Source organism: Erythrolamprus reginae, chromosome 3, assembly GCF_031021105.1.
Source record: "Erythrolamprus reginae isolate rEryReg1 chromosome 3, rEryReg1.hap1, whole genome shotgun sequence".
Classification (NCBI taxonomy): Eukaryota; Metazoa; Chordata; class Lepidosauria; order Squamata; family Dipsadidae; genus Erythrolamprus; species Erythrolamprus reginae.
Window position 1 is genome coordinate 201,319,424 of NC_091952.1, and position 21,959 is coordinate 201,341,382.

A 21,959-nucleotide genomic window follows, 5' to 3' on the forward strand; every position below is an offset into this window, starting at 1 on the left:
AATACAATATGATTTACTAAAATGCATCTGTACAACTAGCACCATTAGAACATAGTAACGATAGCTTAATTAAAATAGGATGGAAACAAATATAATACCCAAAAATTATTCTTCCACGGTATATATTTAAAGATGGAATAAATCTTGCTTGTTGTATATAATTCACAGAGCATGCTAAACAATAGTCTACTATAACTATAATTTGGTTGATTTATAGTTAAGGAGGAGACAGATATTATTTTGCAGACAAAGTAGTTGTGGTTTATTTGGTAATTTTGTTGGTCTTTTTTCAGTTAAACTAATCATGTCTATTTTGCTTGCCTACAAGTTTATACAAGGCACAAAAATTAGGCAAGAATAAGCCAATAATCAAATTATATTTCCATGCTCAAATCATAACTAATGCTCAAATCATAACTAATCAATAATAACTAAGAAAATGTCAGTTTGATGGCAAACCTTCTTGCCCTCGGGTGCCGAAAGCACGTGCATTCATACTATTGTTTCTGCACGAGTGCCCATACCCATAATTCAATGCCAGGGAGGGCAAAATATTGCCTCCCCTGCCCCCCTGGAGGACCTTTGGAGGCCAGAAACAGCCCATTTCCCAACTTCTGGTAGGTCCAAGAGGCCTGTTTTTTTACCCTCCCCAACTGCTCCAGAGGCTTCCTGGAGCCTGGGGAGGGCAGAAACATCCTCCCCTATGATCCCAGAGGCCCTTCGAAAGCCGAATATGCCCTCCCAGAGCCTATATGCAAGCTGAAAATCAGCTGGCCAGTGCGCACATACGTGCTGCAGCTGAGATGGGCAACGGCTCATGTGCCGGCAGATATGGCTCCATGTGCCACCTGTGACACCCGTGCCATAGGTTCGCCATCACTGGTTTAGAATATTATTTACTGCCATAAAACTAATCATGGTTTATTCAATGACAATTTTCACAATGTTCTAATGTACTAATGATAGAATTGTTGTATTTCTAGTTTCTCTTAGAAGAAACCACACTTTTTTAACACTTAAGAAAGTATTAATAAGACAGCAGCACAGTCCAACCAAAGAAAGCAAGTTTTTATTTTCAAGTTCCCAGATTTTGGCAGCAGAGAAACTGACACAAACATGTATCACATATAAGAATAGTCTGTTCATTGGAAATTTCTATTTTAAAATAAAACTGAAGCCTTAGTTGTAAAATCTCCATACATAGAATAACCTACCAACTGAACTTCTCCAAATGCTCCTCTACCAATCACTTTTACTACTTCATAATCTTCAGCTTTCATACGGAGATCTCTTACTTTATTTATTGTGTCTTTGTCTGTGAAGAAAATATTTAAAAATACTGTAACAATAGGTTCATTGTAAAAAGAATGCTCATTGTCTTTGGAACAAATATACATATAACATATAAATTATTATTTCAATTATATTCATAGAATAGAACATAACAGAACAGTAGAAAGAGGCCTTGGAATTCCTCAAATTCAACCCCCTGCTTAGGCAGAAAACTCTATTCCTTGGATGGCAAAAGGGTGCACGCGCAATACCGCCCATGCGGACCCCACACCCACAATGCAATGCCCTCCCCTGTGGATGCATGTATACACACACACACATGCGCGCGCATGCATGCAGACCTCACTGAAGCTTCCTGATTTCTGATAGGCCGGTTGGACCATTTTTTGCCCTCCCCAGATTCAGGAAATCCACCTGAAGCCTGGGAAAGGCAAAAAAAACGGCTTAACGAGCCTACCGGAAATTCAGAAACAAACTCCTGGTAGGCTTGTTGGGCTGTTTTGCACCCTCCTAAGCTTCAGGGAAGCATCTAAAGCCTGTGGATGGCAAAAAACGGGCCCAACAGGCCTGCCATAAGTTTAAAAACAAACTTCTGGTAGGCTCAGGAAAGTCTCCAAAGCCCGGGGAGGGACAAAATGGCCTTCTCCAGCACCCATCCTCTGGAAGGCAAAAACTCAACTGGCCATGCACACTGGAGCTAACATAGGGCAATGCCTCTCATGCCCTCAGATATGGCTCCATGTGCCACCTGTGGCATATATGCCATAGGTTCGCCATCATGGCTCTATGCTATTTCAGACAAATCTTTGTCTGTTGTTCAATCTCTTCTTAAAAATTTTGATTGTTGGAGCATTCACAACTTCTGGGGGCTAGTTGTTCCACTTATTAATTGTTTTGTCAGGAAATTTCTTCTCAGTTCTAGGTTGTGTCTCTTCTTGATTAGTTTCCATCCATTGCTTCTTGTCCTGCCCTCAGGTGCTTTGGAGAATAGATTTACTCCCTCTTCTTTGTGGCAACCTGAGATATTGGAACAGTGCTATCATGTCACCCTTCCAGTCCTTCTTTTCATTAAATATACCTAATTCCAGCACTGTTCTTTATGTTTTAGCCTCTGGTCCCCTAATTATCTTTGTTGCTCTTATCTGCACTAGATTTTAACATCTCATTTACATCATGGCCATGAAAACTGGATGCAGTTTTCAAAGTGTGGCCTTAACAAGTATGTCCTTAACAAGTGGTATTAACACTTTATGTGATCTTGATTCTATCCCTCTGTTAATGCAGCCTAAAACTGTATTGGCTCTTTTGGCAGCTGCAACACACCGTTGGCTCATATTTAAATGGTTGTCCACTAGGACTCCAAGATCATTCTCATAGTTACTACTACTGAGCAAGGTACCACATATACTGTACCTGTGCTTGTTTTTCTTGCCTAAATGTAGAATCATTCTTTTTTTTCACCATTGAATTTCATTTTGTTAGATAGCACCCAATGTTCAGGTTTGTCAAGATCCTCCTGTATTTTAAGTTCTTCTGTATCTTCTGGAGTGTTGACCATTATTGTTATGTGTTTGTTAAAAAATACGACCAGATCTTATTTTCTTTTTAAGTTGATTAGTCTGTAATTTCTGGATCATTTTTCTCCCTTTTTTGAAGATCAGCTCTTTTCCAGTCTGGTAGTTCCCTGGTGCTCCAGAATCTTTGAAAGTTGTAGTTCAGTAGTTCTGAGATCATGTCTGCCACTTCCTTCAGAATCTTGGGGTGTAATCCACTGGTCCTGGTGATTTGAACTCATCTAGGGTGCTCACTTACCATTTTCTTCCCTATTTTAACTTGTGTTCCTAATCTGTTTTTTACACAGTGCTATTTTTGATAGATTACTGTATTTTTCCCTTTGTTTCAAGACAGATGCAAAAAAAGAGTGAAGTAGTTCTGCTTTCTCCCTGTTGCTTGTCACCTTCTTACCACTTTCTCTCACTAATGAATTGTTTCTTTACCTTTTTCTTGTTTTTAATATGTTGGGGGGGAAGGTTTTTTGTTATTTTTGACATTTATGGCATGCCTTTGTTCACTGTGAACATTAGCTTTTTTCACTTCATCTTTGCAGGTTCAAGGTGTTTGCTGATATTCTGCCCTAGTTATGTGCCCTTCTTTTCAACTTTTATATTTGTCCTTTTCATCTTTCAATTTATCAGAAAGTTCTTTATGTAGTCATGCTGGTTTTGAGAGCTGTATTTTTTCTTCTTCAAACTGGGCTTTTATAATTTCACCTTTTGAAATTCCCCAAGCTTCATGGGTTGTTTTTTTTTCTTAAGGATTCTCGTCCATGGAATCCTTCCCAAGATCTAAGTTTATTGAAATTAGCTCTTTTAAACACTAGTTTGACTTTGTTCTATTGCTTATGCTTACATAATGGTGAATTATAATATTACATGATCACTCCCCCATCCCAAGGTTCCTGGAGCTTGAACACCTTCTATCATTTTATCTCTGTTAGTGAGAATTAAGTCTAATATGGCTGATCCCTTAGTTCCCTTCTTTACATTTTGGGAGACAAAGTTGTGTGCTAGAATTGTCAGGATTGTCAGATTAATCTTTCATGTGGTGCAGAATTTGTCTCACAGTTGATGTAAGGATAGTTAAAGTTTGTGATGTGATGTGCTTCCTATCTACCTTATGTAACTGACTAGCAAAAGGTTTGCCTATTTCCTCTGTTTGGTTGGGTGGCCTATAGAATACACATAGTAATGTCATATGGCAATATCATTCATTTGTTAGTCATTTCTTGTATAAATAAGAACTTGTTTAAATAAACAATTTCCCAGCCTTAACTAGGATACAAATATCTTATTTGAATTTCATTAGTTTTCATTCCCATAGCAACATTCTAATGCCAAATATAACTTCACTATAGAAATAAGACTGAACTTTAATAATGGTTAAAAGAAGTTAAAAGTTAAAAAGAGGTAAAAGAAAAAATTATTAGAACATTTTGCTATTTTCATCCAATAATTATCTACAATGCTCTACAAAAGATTTGGTTGAAACATAAAATGAGTTTCTAGTGTTCAGTTTTCACTAATTTTCATGTTATTTTTATTACCATTAAAATATAAGCTAGCAACTCTGCATTTTTAGTGACTAGTAGGAAGAAACAAACTATAATAATTTAAATTCCCAACTGACAGTTATTCTAACTCCAAATTTGGTAACATGCTATTTTAATCTACATGGGTTAACATTGGCATGAGATTATACAAAAAAAATTAACATTTCAGTTCAGGGGATATAGAGTGAAATTCAGGGGATATAGACTGAAATTACTCTTTCTAGAGTAAAATTCAAAAGAATAGTATCAACATATTGAAAGCTCAATGAGATTCTTAAAAAGGATTATTACAGAATGTTGTCCTCTAACTACTGCAAATTACTATAAAAATACAGTAACAATATTTTAATTGCCCGATTGCTCTCACAAATTTGTAAAATTTAAGGTTCAATGCTGAAATCTGCACTACCTTTTCAAGAGTCTACAAGTACTTATGTCCAATATTGTAATCCTATCTAACTATTCATTCTTCTCCCAGAGGTTATCCTATGTTCCATGATAGCCAAGTAATGTATATTCAATCTATATTGAGGTATGTGGGGAGACTATTTCCCATTCTATATGTAAACTCTTTCAAATCACAGGGATGAATGAATCTATCAATTTTAATACAGGTGAAACTCAAAAAATTTATCGTGCAAACGTTCATTTATTTCAGTAATGTAACTTAAAAGGGGAAACTTAATATATGATAGATATTCATAACATGCAACGCAAGATACTTAAGCCGTGATTTGTCATAATTGTGATAATTATGGGGTACAGCTAATGAAAACCCCAAATCCCCCATCTCAGAAAATTAGAATATCACATGTGATCAATTAAAAGAAGGATTGTACATAGAACAATATCAGACTTCTGAAAAGTATAAGCATGCATATGCATGCAGTACTTTGTTTGGGCCCCTTTTGCAGCAATTACTGCCTCAATGCAGTGTGGCATGGATGCTAATAGCCTGTGGCACTGCTGAGGTGTTATGGAAGTTAGGAAGCTTTTGGAGTGGCAATTTTTGGAGGAATTTAGGGCAAGATAGGAAGCTTTTGGACTGGTGATTTTTGGAGGAATTTGGGGCAACGTAGGAAGGTTTTGAAGGGGCGATTTTGGGAGAGATTTGGGGCGGCATTAGCCTTCGTTAGGACCCCCATTCCTCGCTTCTCCTTGCTGTCTGTCTCCACTCCGTTAGCCTTCACTTTGTCCGCCTGCCACTTTTTTTTAAGCCTTAAAATTTGGATTTTCCTAATGGGTTTGCACGCATTACAGTGTTCCCTCAATTTTCGCGGGGGTTACGTTCCAAGACCTCCCGCGAAAGTCGATTTTCCGCGAAGTAGCGGTGCGGAAGTAAAAACACCATTTTTGGCTATGGACAGCCAAAAACTACCCCCATGCACCCTTTTTCAAGGCTGCGCAAGGAGCCGGGCTTGAAATTAGGGGAGGGAGCGACGAAAGTGCGGAGGCCGGCAAAGATTGCTTTGAATGTCGGCTGCCCCGCCTCCCCCAGCGCCTCCGGCCCCCTCGTGGCTACCACCCGCCCGCCCGATCCACCCCTCTCACTGGCTTTCTTCGGACACTGGTCCTCCTGCAGCAGCGCTGGCGGCTATGGCTTCTCATCCTCCTCATTCGGCCGGTAGCCGCTCTGAGCGCTTTGAAAATGCCTGCCTTGCCCCTCTCACAGTCCCTTAGCTGAGAGCACTTTCGTCCCAGCTATCAGCGAGGGGGCTGTATGAGAGGTGGGGCAGGCGTTCTCACAGAGAGGGAGAGGGAGAAAGAGAGAGAGAGCAAGAGGGGGGAGAGTGGAAGGTAGAGAGAGAGAAAAAAATGATAGAAAAAGGGAGAAAAAAGAGAAATGAGAAAATGATTGAAGCAGAGAATGACAGGAAAGAAAGAGAAAGAGAGAGAGAAGTGACTCTTGGTGATGACGTATGACGTCATCGGGTGGGAAAAACCGTGGTATAGAAAAAAAACCACAGAGTATTTTTTAATTAATATTTTTTGAAAAACCGTGGTATAGCCGTTTCGCGAAGTTTGAACCTGCGAAAATCGAGGGATCACTGTATTTGCTTTTACATTTATTCCTATGGGAAACAATGTTTCATCTTACGAACTTTTCACCTTACGAACCTCGTCCCGGAACCAATTAAGTTTGTAAGACAAGGTATCACTGTACTATTAACATATAAAGAAATCAAAGGAATAAATTTTACACAGATTAGGTAATCAGAAATCCTGTAAATAAATATATATATACTTACATTTGGTTAAAAAGGTGTCTATGTTTTTATTTTTCCTCAAAGCAGGAAAATCCAAATCGTATACCAAGGCATCTAATCCATCCTGAAGAACAAAACAAATATTTTTTAAAGAACACAACTAATGAGTATCACAAAAAATACATCTTAAGCATAAATGTGCCTGTTTAATCATGCTCTAAACCAGTGATGGCGAACCTATGACATGGGGCCCACAGGTGACATGCGGACCCATATCTGCTGGCACACAAAGCCATTGCCCTAGCTCAGCTCCAATGTGCATGCCGGCCAGTTGATTTTCAGCTCACATGGAGACTATGGGAGGACATTTTCAGCTTGCAGAGGGCCTCCGGGGTAACGAGGAAGGGCATTTTTGCCCTCTCCAGGCTCCAGGGAAGCCTCTAGAGCCTGGGAAGGGCAAAAAATGAGCCCACCAGAAGTTGGGAAATGGGTCATTTCTGGCCTCCAGAAGAAGGGGAAGTCCGTTTTCACCCTCCCAGGCATTGAATTATGGGTGTGGGCACTCACGCATGCGTAATAGCACAGGTGCACTTTCAGTACCCATGGGAAAAAAGGTTTGCCCTCACAACTCAAAGCTAAATATTTTAACATAATTTAGTCTAAATTCTTACATATTTTAGATGTAAGAATTCATACTGTGTTTTCCAGAAAACAAGACAGGGGCTTATTTTCTTTTCACCCCCGAAATATAGCCGTGGCCTTATTATCGGGGTGGGGAAGGAGCGGGGTGGGCCGCAAGATACACATTTTACTGTAATCTGGCAACTCAGTCGGGTCTCTGGGCTGGTGTGTGTAGGGAAACATCTTGCACAGTAAAGAAAAACTTCTCACACAGCCCATTCCCTGGCCCACCTGCCACCCGCTAATTGTGCCCCACCAGCCGAGAGATGCAACAAAACTGCCAGACTATGGTAAGGTGCACCCTAATGGTGAGACACAAATTAGGGGGTGGCAGATGGGGCAGGGGATGGGGCGGGGCGGACTGCAAAACGTAAACCCTGTCTGGAAACCGCTGGAAGCAGAGAAGAGCTGCCCGTGCCAGTTGCCATGCCTTCTGGCAGGCAAGGCAGAGAGGCAGCAAAGGGCGAAGGGAATGGCAGCCATGCATAGAGCTGGAACTCTAGAATGGGAAGCACACTCCCAGAGCGGCCACTTCCTGAAGTCTCGGCAGCAGACAGCTAACCCAACTGGTATCTTACTGCTCGGTCAGGGTGAGGCACTCTAGCTGACCAGGGGGACTTGTCCACTGGGTGGACACTATGTGGCAGGAGGTGCCAAGCGGCTGCTGTCTTGCGAGTGAGATGGGAGTTTGCAGGCAAGGGGGATGTATGGATGGATGGGAGGCAGGTGAGCACCAAGGATACCGAGGAGAGATAGAACAAAGAGGCAGCTCTCAATCAGCTCAGCTGACCTGTGGGTCCTGATTAAGGGTCCCAGCTGCCATTAGCTGACCGGAGAAGGAAAGGGCTGCCTCCTGTGCTGGCCACGCCCTCTCTTTCACTTTTCAGGCTTGGCCTTATTTTCAGGACATGTCATATTTTCGGGGAAATATAGTATTAAAACCTATGCATACTGAAAGGCAAATATTTAAATGCATAGTAGTCATTTATTTTAATAATGAAAAAATTAAGATTAAAAATTATAACCAACTAAAAGTTAAATGACTCATTTTTTTTATCATTCTTCTTGAAGACCAAGGGAGTATATTTTACAGCTTAGCAAGTTCAGCCCTCCCCTGTGAGTACTTTTTAACAGAATTCTAAAAATAGGAACATCTCCAGAATTACTTCTCCCGCAAACATAATGTTTAGACAAATTTATAAAAGGATCATGTCAATACACAATAAAACATATTCTAATATTAATTTGGACATGAGCATCAACAAAAAAGTCATTACTTCAGGGAGGAGTATTATTTATTATTTTGATTGATTGATTTCTGCCTTTTTCCCTAGATCAGTGATGGCAAACCTTTTCAGCATTGAGTGCCGAAACCAGAACTCAGAGAGAGGCAGCATATAAATCCAATAAATAAATAAAATAAACATGCATGTGTTCACACTGGAGCACTGGAAACCTGAAGACCAGCTGGACGGTGTGCATGCATGCACCAGCCATCTGACCTTCAGGTTTCCAGCAAGTGTATGCCTGTTCTTTGCCCATTTTGGGGGGCATTTTCCATCTGGTTTTCAAGCAAAAAATGGCATGAAAAAGGCCCAAAAACAGTATGGTTTTTGGACATTTTCCAGCACTCTGGCACTGCAAAGTGCATCTGCGCACCAGAAACTAGAAGAGCAGCTGGAGGCAGCACGCATGCCCATAGGGAAGGTTCTGTGTGCCACCTCTGGCACGCATGCTATAGGTTTGCTATCACGGCCCGACACAGTGTTCAAGCACTCAGCCTTTAAAAAATATAAAATAGTTAAATTATATTAAAATGTTTAAAAATTTGGATGTCTTATAGTCTAAATGTAGCTTTTTCAAAGCTTTTTTTCCAGCCCTAACGAGGTACAGTACTAATGATCTTCCCAGCTCTTACCTTCCAGGCTTTTATATTGTTACTATCTCTGAAGAATGGTTTTCCAGCCCTAAGTCTTTGCAGGCTTTTTTTTCATTACTCTACTTGCTCCAAATAAGCTTCTTTCTAGCCCTAACAAGGTGCTCCCACTGGCTTGTTGGCTCTTTCCATTGTTATTCTCTCCGAATAAATTTTTTTAAAGCCCTAACCAGGGAATAAAATAATGTGCTGAAGCTGATCAGACTAAGGATGCTAGCCAAATGAATAGCTAGTAAGCACATTTTTTTCCACCTATTTTCCTCCCCAAAAACTAAGGTACATCTTATACTCCGGTGTGTCTTATACTCTGAAAAATACGGTATTTTCATCTTCTACCATATGCTTGAAAAGTGAACTCAGAATGTGAGAATACCTTTGATGATTCCTCTTTAACAATCTCTAAGAAAGCAATTCCTCAAACAAATGAAGCCAAGATACTGCATACTTTAAAAAAAAATCTTTCATCAAAGTGTAATTGTTCCTATTATGTTGATTTCATGTATAGTTGCTACATTTTATATCAATTGATACTTTTAGCGATAGCAATAGCACTTAAAGCAGTGATAGCTAACCTTTTCTGGACCAAGTGTCCAAAGCGTGCATACACGCATGAGGATGCCCAACCTCAAAATGCAATGTGTGTCCATGTGCGTGTGGGTCCCTGTATGCGTGCACACTTTCCTGTATGTGCCCCATCCCCATGGGTGCACCTCTGGCTCTCATGCACCCTGCATGCATGCACGTGTGCCCTCCCTGCATACGCCCCACCCCCACGCATGCATGATAGAAAGGAAAGACCAACTGGCCAGCAGGAAGCACATGCGCATGTGCCGCAGAGCTGAACTGGGGCGACAGCTCATGTCCCCACAAAGAGGGTGCTGCATGCCATCTCTGGCATGCATGCCATAGGTTCGCCATCACGGACTTAGATTTATATATCACTTCACACTTTACAGCCCTCTCTAAGCAGTTTATACAGTCAGCATATTGCCCCCAACAATCTGGGTCCTTATTTTACCAATCTCAGAAGAATTAAATGTTGTCAACCTTGATTTGGTGAGAATCGAACTGCCCCTCCTTAAGTGAAGGCTCATATAAAAAATTGCAACAGATAAATCAGGCTATTAATAGCACGGGTGCCTTAGGTGGCATGCAAGGCATATCTGAGGGCATGGGAGGTGTTACCCTATGTCAGCTTCACACTGGTTAGCTGATTTTCGGCCTGCCGGAAAGTAGGGAGAAAGCCTCCTGAAGCCTCGGGAAGGCGAACAACGGCACAAGGGGCCTATTCAAAATTTCCACGCAAACTTACGGTAGGCCCGTTTTTCGCCATCCATAGCCTCTATAGCCTCCAGTGAGGGGTTCATGCATGTATGTGGGGGGTGCATGCATGTGTGCGCTATCGTGTGTACGCACCCCCTTTTGGCACCTGAGCAAAAAAGGTTTACCATCACTGGTATAGGATATTTCCCTATATGGCAGATTCTACTGCTTCGGGAATCATCACATATGGCATACTGCATATGGTATTTTGTATTCCTGTTGTGAGCCGCTCCAAGTCTTTGGAGAGGGGCAGATTACAAATCTAATAAATAAATAAAATAAATAAATACTAAGCAATATTGCTCTTACTGCCATCAATTCAAAATCTAGACACACACAAAGTTAATTTAAAATACAGGAATAATTAAATATAAGAATGTTTTCTAAGATAAATGTTGTAGCTTTATGCAATATAAACATCAAAAATACAATAAAAATAACTTATAAAATGTTTCGTTCTTAGTAACAAAAGTGAAATTTTAGTAAAATTGAATATAATTATTTCAACTTTTTGATGTTTTGTGTTTCCCTGCCCTCTCTCTTACACAGAGAGAGAGAGAGAGAGAAAGAGAGAGAGAGAGAGAGACATACACACACACATGTAAAACTTGGAAGCATACAAAAACAGTTTTACTCTTTTAGAAGACTGGCTCTTGTCCAAGCAAAAATGTCCTTTCATCTTTTCCTTTTTTGGGCAGACGAGATTTTGTAAAACATGCAGAGATAGCTTCTGATCCATTATTTCATTTAAATATAACCAGTTGTTTTCTTCCAAACTGTTTTAAGAATAAATGTACCCTTCGTATACTTATTTAATGTTTTAAAAACATGTATCAGAAAGTACATTTTCAGCTTTGTGTTTGCTCTAATAACAATTACCTATCTATTGAAACAGCATTATTGGTTTGATTAAACATTAGATCATAATCACTCTCATACAAACAGGTTTCAAAAAGAAGCAGAGTTTAAGCCTCAGAGGTTCTGGTGCCAAAAGCTGATATTCTGTAAAAGAGATCATCATACCACCATACAAATAACACTCTAATTTATAATTGTCAGTAGTATTTCCAGTTTCTGAGTAGTTTGCCAATCTCATTTTTCACTGTAACTTTCTGATATTCTTCCCAATATTATGTCTTCAACTGACAAACTACATTTCACATTTCTGATTTCTATATTTACCACATTCAAACTAAATATATTGCTCAAAAAAATAAAGGGAACACTCAAATAACACAAATTAGATCTGAATGAATGAAATATTCTCATTGAATACTTTGCTCTGTAAAAAGTTGAATGTGCACAACAGCATGTGAAATTGATTGTCAATCAGTGTTGCTTCCTAAGTGGACAGTTTGATTTCACAGAAAATTTACTTGAAGTTATATTGTGTTGTTTAAGTGTTCCATTTATTTTTTTGAGCATTGTATATAATTTATTGATACTAATATGACTAGAAGTTGCAACCATAACCTTTTAACAGTTGATAATGAAATCCCTTGAAAATTTGTGAAGAGTTAATCTCATTCTGCCTTTAATTTCTCTCACAAAAATAAGTATGAATGAAATGGCCTAGAACAGAAATAGAAAAATAGCATATGGAACTATACCACTGTCTTCCTTGGAATTTTTCCTATTATTTTCTGAAATTAGATTAAATATTCAGAGTACAGTATGTGATTTCAATGTCTTAATTTGATATATAAATTAACTCTCTTAGAATAGCTAACTTGGTTCACTATGGTTATTCAATAAAGACTTCCCAGGGGGAAAACCAATCCCTGTTAACAGGAGATGTTCCTGAGGATTGGAGAATGGCCAGTGTTGTGCTTATCCACAAGAAGGGCAGTAGAGAAGAAGCTGGTAACTACAGGCCAGTTAGCTTGACATCAGTTATAGTTAAAATGATGGAGACTCTACTCAAAAAGAGGATAAATCAGCACCTAAAAAACAATAACTTATTGGACCCAAATCAGCATGGCTTTACTGAAAGCAAATAATGTCAGACTAATCTCATTGATTTCTTTGACTATGTCACAAAAGTGTTGGATGAAGGTGGTGCCGTGGATATTGCCTATCTGGACTTCCGCAAAGCCTTTGATATGGTTCCATATAAAGATCTGATAGATAAATTAGTGAAGATTAGACTTAATCCCTGGATAGTTCGGTGGATTTGCAGCTGGCTGAAGTGTAAACATCAGAGAGTTGTTGTTAATGGCGAGTATTCTGAGCAGAGACAGGTTACAAGCAGTGTGCCACAAGGGTTTGTTCTGGGTCCTATTCTTTTTAATATGTTTGTGAGTGACATAGGGGAAGGTTTGGTAGGTAAGGTTTGCCTATTTGCTGACGACTCTAAAGTGTGCAATAGGGTTGATATTCCGGGAGGTGTCTGTAATATGGTAAATGATTTAGCTTTACTAGATAAATGGTCAAAGCAATGGAAACTGCAGTTTAATATTTCCAAATGTAAAATAATGCACTTGGGGAAAAGGAATCCTCAATCTGAGTATTGTATTGGCCAGTGTTTCTCAACCTTGGCTGTTTGAAGATGTGCAGACTTCAACTCCCAGAATTCCCCAGATTAAAAAAATAAAAAGAGAGTCTCTGAGGCAAAGAGGAGGAGCACATGCCTTCCATATAACCGGTGCGAGACCGCCTCCCATACACTGCGCCAGAGAGAGAAACCCAGGTGGGCGAGAGGGGGGAATCTCCTGCTCCTTTGACCGAAAGGCTGCTGCTGCGGAGAGGGGCGGCATACAAATCTAATAAATAATAATAGCACAACTCTAATGATTTGTTGAAGATTTGGGTGAAGATGAGGGCCAATTGGTCAGCACGGACTTTTAAGCAAGAAAGGAGTTATCTTGTCTGGGCCTAGTGCTTTTCCAGGCTTCCGTCTGTGAAATAGATCTTTCACTTCCTTTTCTATGATCACTAGGGTTTGTATACCCAATGGGATGGGTTTAGTTGTGGAAGATTTGGCTGTTGTTGGTGTGTCTGGGATAGAGGTTGTGCAGATAGGTGGTTGTGGTTTCTTTTCAAACCTGCAGTAGAACACATTCAGGTCATCTGCGAGTTGCTGATTTCCTTCAGCTTGGGAAGGTGGTTTGCTGTAACTAGTGATGTTTTTGAGAGTATATTTATACTACATATAAATATCCAAACCTATACACCACTTTATTATGTGCATATATTGATTTGGCACAGTATTCCATTCCATTGCCATTTTTGTGTGTTCTTAATTTTAACAATCATTTGAGGTACACTTCTCTAAAGAAAAAGTTCTAGTTATAATTTTACAAAGACACACAATGTTTTTACTTGTTACTAAGCAACATTATTTCATATCAAAATGTCAGTGATAATAATAGAACGAAGGACAGTGAAGTATAAAATTATAGAAAAATATGAAACTACTTTCAGTCAAAAATTAACTGAAAAAAGAAATTTCAGTTAATGAGTCTTTTAATCACAAGGTATTGTATAAAGATACTTTCAACATTTCAGGACTAAAGTATGAATAGCTGTTACTATAAGATCAATTTTAAATTTTAAATTAATATTTTAAATTAATTCAAACATTTACATTTTTAAAGAAGTTTAAATTATTTTGCATATGAACAACAAGAATAAAATATTGTTATTCACACTACTGACTTTCTAACCCAAGGACTCAATATAAGAGACTTTCGTTCAGCATTCAACACCATCATACTGGACATTCTTTTAATTAAACTAAATCAGCTAGAGGTACCTGAACACACTTGTAAGTGAATCACAAGCTTCCTAACAGACAGGAAGTAGCAAGTGAAACTAGGCAAAATCACATTTCCCTCCCCCCCCCAAGGCTGTGTACTCTCACCACTTCTCTTCTCTCTATATACCAATGACTACATCTCAAATGATCCATCTGTTAAACTACTGAAGTTTGCAGATGACACAACAGTGGTTGGACTCATTCGAGACAACAATGAAATCGCATACAGACAGGAGGTTGAACAACTAGCCTCATGGTGCAACCGGAACAATCTAGAACTGAATACACTAAAAACTGTTGAAATAGTGCTAGACTTTAGGAGAAACCCTCCCTTCCTACCACCTGTCACAACACTAGACAACACAGTATCAACAGTAGAGACCTTCAAATTTCTAGGTCCTATCATATCTCAAGACCTAAAATGGTCACCTAACATCAAAAACATCATCAAAAAAGCACAACAAAGAATGTTCTTTCTGCACCAACTCAGGAAGCAAAAACTGCCCAAGGAGCTGCTGATACAGTTCTACAGAGGAATCATTAAGTCTGTCATCTGCATCTCTATAACTGTCTGGTTTGGTTCTGCAACCCAACAAGACTGACACAGACTTCAGAGCATAATCAGAACTGCAGAAAAAACAATTGCTGCCAACCTGCCTTCCATTGAGGACCTGTATACTGCAAGAGTCAAAAAGAGGGCGGGGAAAATATTTTCTGATCTCTCGCATCCTGGACATAAACTGTTTCAACTCCTACTCTCAAAACATCACAATAGAGCACTGCACATCAAGATAACTAGACACAAGAACAGTTTTTCCCCCAAACACCATCACTCTGATAAATAATTCCTTCAACATTGTCAAACTATTTACTAAACCTGCACTACTCTTACTACTATTTTTTTCTCATAATTCCTATCAGCCAAAATTACTTAGCCAGCTATGAAATGGCCTGATTTATCTAGTTAAGATCCTTAAGAATGTGTTAGTCCAGTAATGTGCTGAAACCTATGTTTCTCATAATTAATAGCCTGAAACTTTATGGTAACTTGGTTAATTGTTGCTTTACAATTATGTATAATTTAAAAACACAAAATTTTGGAGAAACTTACAATTAAACTAACTGCTTCTAAAATGTAATTCTTCAAGTCTCAAGCACTAACAATTAATCTTTTTCATCTGTTCTATAATTTAGGTCTTTAAATGCATTTATAAAGATTTAAAAATTAATGGTGTTTTGCAGCATACAGAGCAAGTCGTTAAAGCCACAAAAATTGTATGCTAGCTGGTTTAGGCTGTATGCAATCATAATTGTGGTTTATTTAACCACAGTTTGTTCAATAAATAACAGTTGGCTGGGTTGGGTATACCACTAAGCAATTACCATTTTTACAAACAATGGCTGAGCATGCTAAATCCAAACCAAATTTCATTATGGCTTACATAATATGTGAACTTAATCTTTTAGTGAGAAATGCAATAAAAGTACAGATAGATGTTGTGAATAAATCATTTATATTTTCCCAAAATAATCAAATACTAAAAATAAAGCCATTACCATTTGATATTTAAACTTATAGAATTTTCAAAATTTCCCGTAAAATTATAATAATGTAATTGTAGCAGTAATTGTTTTATTTTTCTTTTTATTTATAGGAAATAGAACATTAGCAATTTGTACAATAACACAGTATTACTGATAGTACACGAGAGCCGCGGTCACCAACTAGTGGTCTGTGGACCACTGGTAGTCCACAAAAAAAAATGGTGGTCTGCAGAAAAAATATTTGCATTTGTTATATTGCACTAAATTAGGAATCCTCAAACTACGGCCCCTATGCTGGATATGTGTGATGAATGTGTTGCTACAGAGAGTCTCCCCCTTCGGGGTCTTTTTGTGTGGGGCAGAAGGGGGCAGAGGGAGGCAGGTACATGAGCAACAGGCCCACCTAAACCCCTAGGTCTAACTTCACAAAGAGCAACTCACAACCCACTATCTCAGAAGCAGAGAGCCTGCAAAGGCTGACAGTCTTCTTGGCTATGATAGCCACTCCTCCTCTCCTTCCCTGGGTCACGGTTGGTGCCACACCTGAAACCCAGCTGGGCACATTTCAGAGAGAGGAACTCCTTCCTCTGAGCCCAGCCATGTCTCAGTCACACATGCCAGGACTAGAGGAGCAGCACATTATTCTCCAACCCACAACTTAATGTGATTGAGGGCTTTAACAGAATGAATAGAGCTTATACTTACAATGCATATGATTAAATTCTTAAAATATTTATAAAATTGTTGCCATATCTTAAGTGGTAAATATAATTCCCAGAGCAGCTTACAAAATTGCTACTAAAATTCAAAATGGCAATACAGTAATGATATAATGTAATCAAAACATCTAAATGTACTGCTTCTTATTAATTGCATTCTACATTTTATTTTACTTTAGGGGTTAAACATCCCTTAAAAAGAATTTTCTCCATGATTTTTCTGAATACGAATTTCTACCTGGTGTTTCTAATTTAAATATAAATCCTTACTTTGCTTATTATGCTGTAAATTACTTCTATTCCCATCATGAAGCTCCCCTCATCCAGGATAATCTCCTGGATAAGGAGGCTGACCTAGCATGTGGGACTGAGACCTGGCTAGGCCCAGAGGGAGGAGTTCCTCTCCCTGAAATGTGCCCAGCCAGGTTTCAGGTGTGGCATCAGCCGTGACCCCAGGGAATGGGGGCAGGAGTGGCTATTATAACCAAGAAGACTATCAACCTACGCAGGCTCGCTGTTCCTCAGATAGCAGGTTGTGAATCACTCTTTGTAAAGTTTGGACCTAGGAGTTCAGGTGGGCTGGTTGATCACGGACCTGCCTCCCAGCTGCATGTCAACAGCCCTGCCTGAGCTACTCAAGGAGGTAGCCGGGCTGGCGGTTGACTTCCCCAGACATATTATCTTGGGGACTTAAATATACCATCACTCGAAGAATCCTCTGGAGTGCATGGTCTCCATGGACCTGACTCAAGTAATTCAGGTTCTGACTCACGAAGGGGAGTATACTCCCGACATGATAGATTGTCAATGCTTCTTTAAAGGAGGAGTCCTTTCCAGCTCTCTGCAAGGAGGCAGTTGTGCACCCCCTCTTCAAAAAGCCTTCCCTAGACCCAGCTGTTCTAAACAACTATCATCCGGTCTCCAACCTTCGCTTTATAGGGAAGGTTGTTGAGAGGGTGGTGTTGCTCCAGCTCCAATGTCCCCTGGGTGAAACCGATTATCTGAGCCCTCAAAGGTCAGGATTCAAGCCTGGCTACAGCACGGAAACTACTTTGGTTGCACTGATGGATGATCTCTGGCGAGCCCGGGATAGAAGTCAATCCTCTATCCTGGTACTTCTTGACTTCTCAGCGGCTTTCACTATATCAACAATGGTACCCTTCTGCACCGACTGGAGAGGTTAGAAGTGGGAGGCAGTGTCCTACAGTGGTTCACCTCCTACCTCTTTGGTCGGTCGCAATCAGTATTAGCAGGGGGTCAGAGGTAGACTCCTAGGTCCCTTCCTTGTGGGGTTCCTCAGGGGTCAGTCCTCTCCCCCCTGCTGTTTAATATCTACATGAAACCGCTGGGTGAGATCATATGAGAGCACGGGGTGAGTTACCATCAATATGCTGATGATACTCAGCTATAAATCTCCACCTCCTCACTCAGTGAAACAGTGGAAGTAATGTGCCGGTGTCTGGAGGCCGTTAGAGTTTGGATGGGTGTCAACAAGCTCAGACTCAACCCCAACAAAAGTTCTGTCTCCCAAGGACAATTCCATCTGCCCGTCCATCATCCTCGGGGGGAACTATTGACCCCCTCAGAGAGGGTCCACAACTTGGGTGTCCTCCTCAATCCACAGCTGACTTTAGAACACCATCTTTCAGCTGTGGCAAAGAGGCGTTCGCCCAGGTTCCTGTGGTGCATTATTTGTAGCCCTATCTGGTCAGGGAGTCTCTTCTCACTGTTACTCATGCCCTTATCACCTCAAGGTTAGACTACTGTAATGCTCACTATATGGTGCTATTTTGAAGAGCATTCGGAAACTACAGATCATGCAGAATGTGAGCAGTCATGGGCCTTTCTAGGTACGTCCATGTCTCTTCAGCACTTTGCAACCTGCATTGGCTGCCAATTGGTTTCCGAATGCAATTCAAAGTTGGTTATGACCTAGAAAGCCCTACATGGCATCAGATCAGATTACTTAACGGACTGCCTTCTGCCGATGAGTCCCAGCGACCGGTCAGGTCCCACGGTGTCGGCCCTCTCCAGGTCCAGTCAACTAGACCAGCATTTCCCAACCGGTGTGCCGCGGCACACTAGTGTGCCGCGAGACACGGCCAGGTGTGCCGCAAAGCTCCTAGGGAAGCTCCAGCTGGGCGGGGCGCTGCCGGTGCCGACCTGGAGCTCCCGCTCTCAGCTGTCCCCCGGCTCCTGCTCGATGCCGCGGTTTTCGGTGCTCTCCTGCTGGGCCCCAAAGAAGGAAGGCAGGAAGAAGGAGAGCTTCATTCTTCACGCCTTTTTCTCGCCTTCCTTCTTTGGGGCCCAGCAGGAGAGCGCCAGAAACCGCGGCATCAGGCAGGAGCCGAGGGACAGCTGCGAGTGGGAGCCCCAGATCGGAGGCACCGGCAGCGCCCCGCCCAGCTGGAGCTTCTCTGGCGTTGGTGGCAAGTGTCCTTTGGGGTCCGGCGGGAGGGCACTGGCGGTGGGAGGGGGTGGCGGCTGCAGCGGCCACAGGCAGTCGCGGGGAGATGGCGGCGGCGAGAGGGAGCTCCAGGCGGCGGTGAGAGGGAGCTCTCTCTCTCTCTCTCAGCTGACTGCAAGCGGGAGCCCTGACGGTGGCGGTTGGACGTGCTGCTGGACGCCGTACGTGCTAGCGCTGCGGGCCTGGCATATACGGCGTCCAGCAGCACGTCCAGCTGCCGCCGTCAGGGCTCCCGCTTGCAGTCAGCTGAGAGAGAGAGAAAGAAAGAGAGACATATAAGAGAGGCAGAGAGAGAGAGAGAGAAAGAGAGACATAGCAAGAGAGGCAGAGAAAGAGAGACAAATCGAGAGAGACAGCAAGAGAGGCAGAGAAAGAGAGACAGAGCGAGAAAGAGAGACAGCAAGAGAGGCAGAGAAAGAGAGATAGAGGAAGAGAGAGAGAAAGAGAGACATAGCAAGAGAGGCAGAGAGAGAGAAAAAGAGAGACATAGCAAGAGAAAAAGAGAGACTTAGCAAGAGAGGCAGAGAAAGAGAAAGAAAGAAAGACATAGCAAGAGACAGAGAGAGAGAAAGAGAGAGAAAGAAAGAGAGATAGCAAGAGAGGCAAAGAGAAAGAAAGAGACATATAGCAAGAGACAGTGAGAGAGAGCAAGAAAGAGAGAAAAAAGCAAGAAAGAGATAGCAAGAGAGACAGAGAGAGAGAGAGAGAGAGCAAGGGAGAGAGAAATATCACGCTGAGAATTGCCAGCCAACAGAGACTGTACTTAATTACAGAGTTAATGTGTTACTTTCTTTTCTCTGATCACACCCCCTCTTACATCACTCCCACAATCCTTATCCTTATCCTTTTCTACATGTCATATCCGCCTGCCTACGTGAGCAGGCACATTCTAATCTAACTCTCTTCTGTGCTTGCAGCCATGTTCCGTTAGAAGTTGCTTGATAAAGTGCTGTTGGCACAATGCACTTATCTGTGTTTACAAAATAAACTTTGTTTCCACTTTGGTTCCTGCCTGCCGGAGTCCTATTTTAAACCCATCCCAACATGGTAGCAGAGGATGGTTTTAAAATAGGAGGGAGAGAAGGAGGGAGAGAGAAAGAGAGCAAAAAAGAGAGGAAGAAAGAAAGAGGGATGGAGAGAGAGAAAGAAGGGAAGGAAGGAAAAGAGAGAAAGAGGGAGAAATAGAGCGAAAAGGAGGAAGAGAGAGGTTTTTTGTCAAAACTTTTCTTTAGCCCCCCCCCCCCCGCCCGCCCCCCTTTCAATGTTCCCCAGGATTTTGAAAATATGAATAATGTGCCGCGGCTCAAAAAGGTTGGGAAACACTGAACTAGACAATGTCACCTGGCAGAGCCTAGGGGAAGAGCCTTCTCTGTGGGGGGAGTACCCTCTGAAACCAGCTCCCCCAGATATTTGTACTGCCCCCCCTGCCATTCTTCAGCAAGAGCTTAAAGACCCATTTGTGCCAACAGGCCTGGGGCCATTAGACAGTAGCCCCTGCGTGATGAATGACATGTATAATTAACTATTTCAATAAGAGTGATTGGTTTTTAAGGAATTTGAGATTTTAGATTAGTTAGTTTAATTTTAAATTTGTACTTAGGACATTTTTTATTGTTCTTTTATATGTTGTTAGCTGTCCTGAGTCTTCCTAAAGGAGCGACCTATAAATCCAATTAATTAATTAATTAATACTCCTTCGATGAAGCAACTTGCAGCTCTAATGTGAAATAAATTTATTATTTTAATAAAGTCAGAATTTTAATGCTCATTTGATTTTTCTAATATTTTCTAATATTTCCCTATAATCATAACATTAACAGGCCCCAAGAAACAATCAATCAGAATTTTAGTATTTACTTTAAAAAATAGAAAAGAAAGAAAAGAAAAAAGAAAGAAAAAAAGAAAGAAAAAAAGAAAGTTATGTACCAGTTAAGATGCAAAATCTGCAGAGCTTATATAAACTTCAGATTAGGTACAAGTGAGAAAGCTATTAACAGTATTTTTTTTCCAGGGGAGGGGAGGGAAAGAGAAGATTGGGGTGAGACCTGTAAGTGTCAGGCTTTACCTGAGCATCAGTGTTACATCTGGTCCTTGCCAGGAAACATAACATACATGCTAAGGGATAAATTGACAGCTTCCTTAACCAAATATAAAGGTGGTTTCTGCTGAAATTTTCACTTTGCATAGTTATTTAGAGTACCACCATAAATTCATTCCATTATTTAGACATTTACAATGAGCCACGGTGGTGCAATGGTTAGAGTGCAGTACTACAGGCTACTTCTGCTATTCGCTGGCTGCCAGCAGTTTGGCACATCAAATATCATCAGGCTCAAAGTTGACTCAGCTTTCATCCTTCTGAGGTCGGTAAAATGAGGACCCAGATCGTTGGAGGCAATATGCTGACTCTGCAAACTGCTTAGAAAGGACTGTAAAGCACTATGAAGCAGTATTTAAGTCTAAGTGCTATTGCTAGTGCTATGATGCTGACAAAATATTGGTTATCAAAAGCTACACAGTATACATACAATGAAAACATTAACCCAACTATATACAGTGATCCCTCGATTATCGCGAGGGTTCCGTTCCAAGACCCCTCGCGATAATCGATTTTTCGCGATGTAGGGTTGCGGAAGTAAAAACACCATCTGCGCATGCGCGCCCTTTTTTCATGGCCACGCATGCGCAGATGGTGGAGTTTGCGTGGGCGGCGGGGAAGACCCAGGGAAGGTTCCTTCGGCCGCCCAGCAGCTGATCTGCTCGGCAGCGCAGCAGCAGCGAGCAGACGAAGATTGGGGTTTCCCCTTTGCGTGGGCGGTGGGGAAACCCCGATCTTCGTCTGCTCGCTGCTGCTGCGGCCGTCCAGCAGATCAGCTGCTGGGCGGCCGAATGAACCTTCCCTGGGTCTTCCTCGCTGATGCC

At 41.2% G+C, this 21,959-nt stretch overlaps 1 protein-coding gene across 2 annotated transcripts in view; it reads right to left on the reverse strand.

Annotated features, from left to right (window-relative positions):
* Positions 1 to 21,959, reverse strand: part of ROCK1 (Rho associated coiled-coil containing protein kinase 1) — a 91,312-nt gene that overhangs the window by 63,269 nt on the left and 6,084 nt on the right. For both annotated transcript variants that reach the window (XM_070747617.1, XM_070747616.1), the window contains exons 2-3: positions 6,652 to 6,733; positions 1,215 to 1,315 (exon numbers count right to left, since the gene is read on the reverse strand). In XM_070747617.1, the coding sequence (XP_070603718.1) occupies positions 1,215 to 1,315; positions 6,652 to 6,733 (183 nt within the window). The remainder of the gene's footprint in view (positions 1 to 1,214; positions 1,316 to 6,651; positions 6,734 to 21,959) is intronic.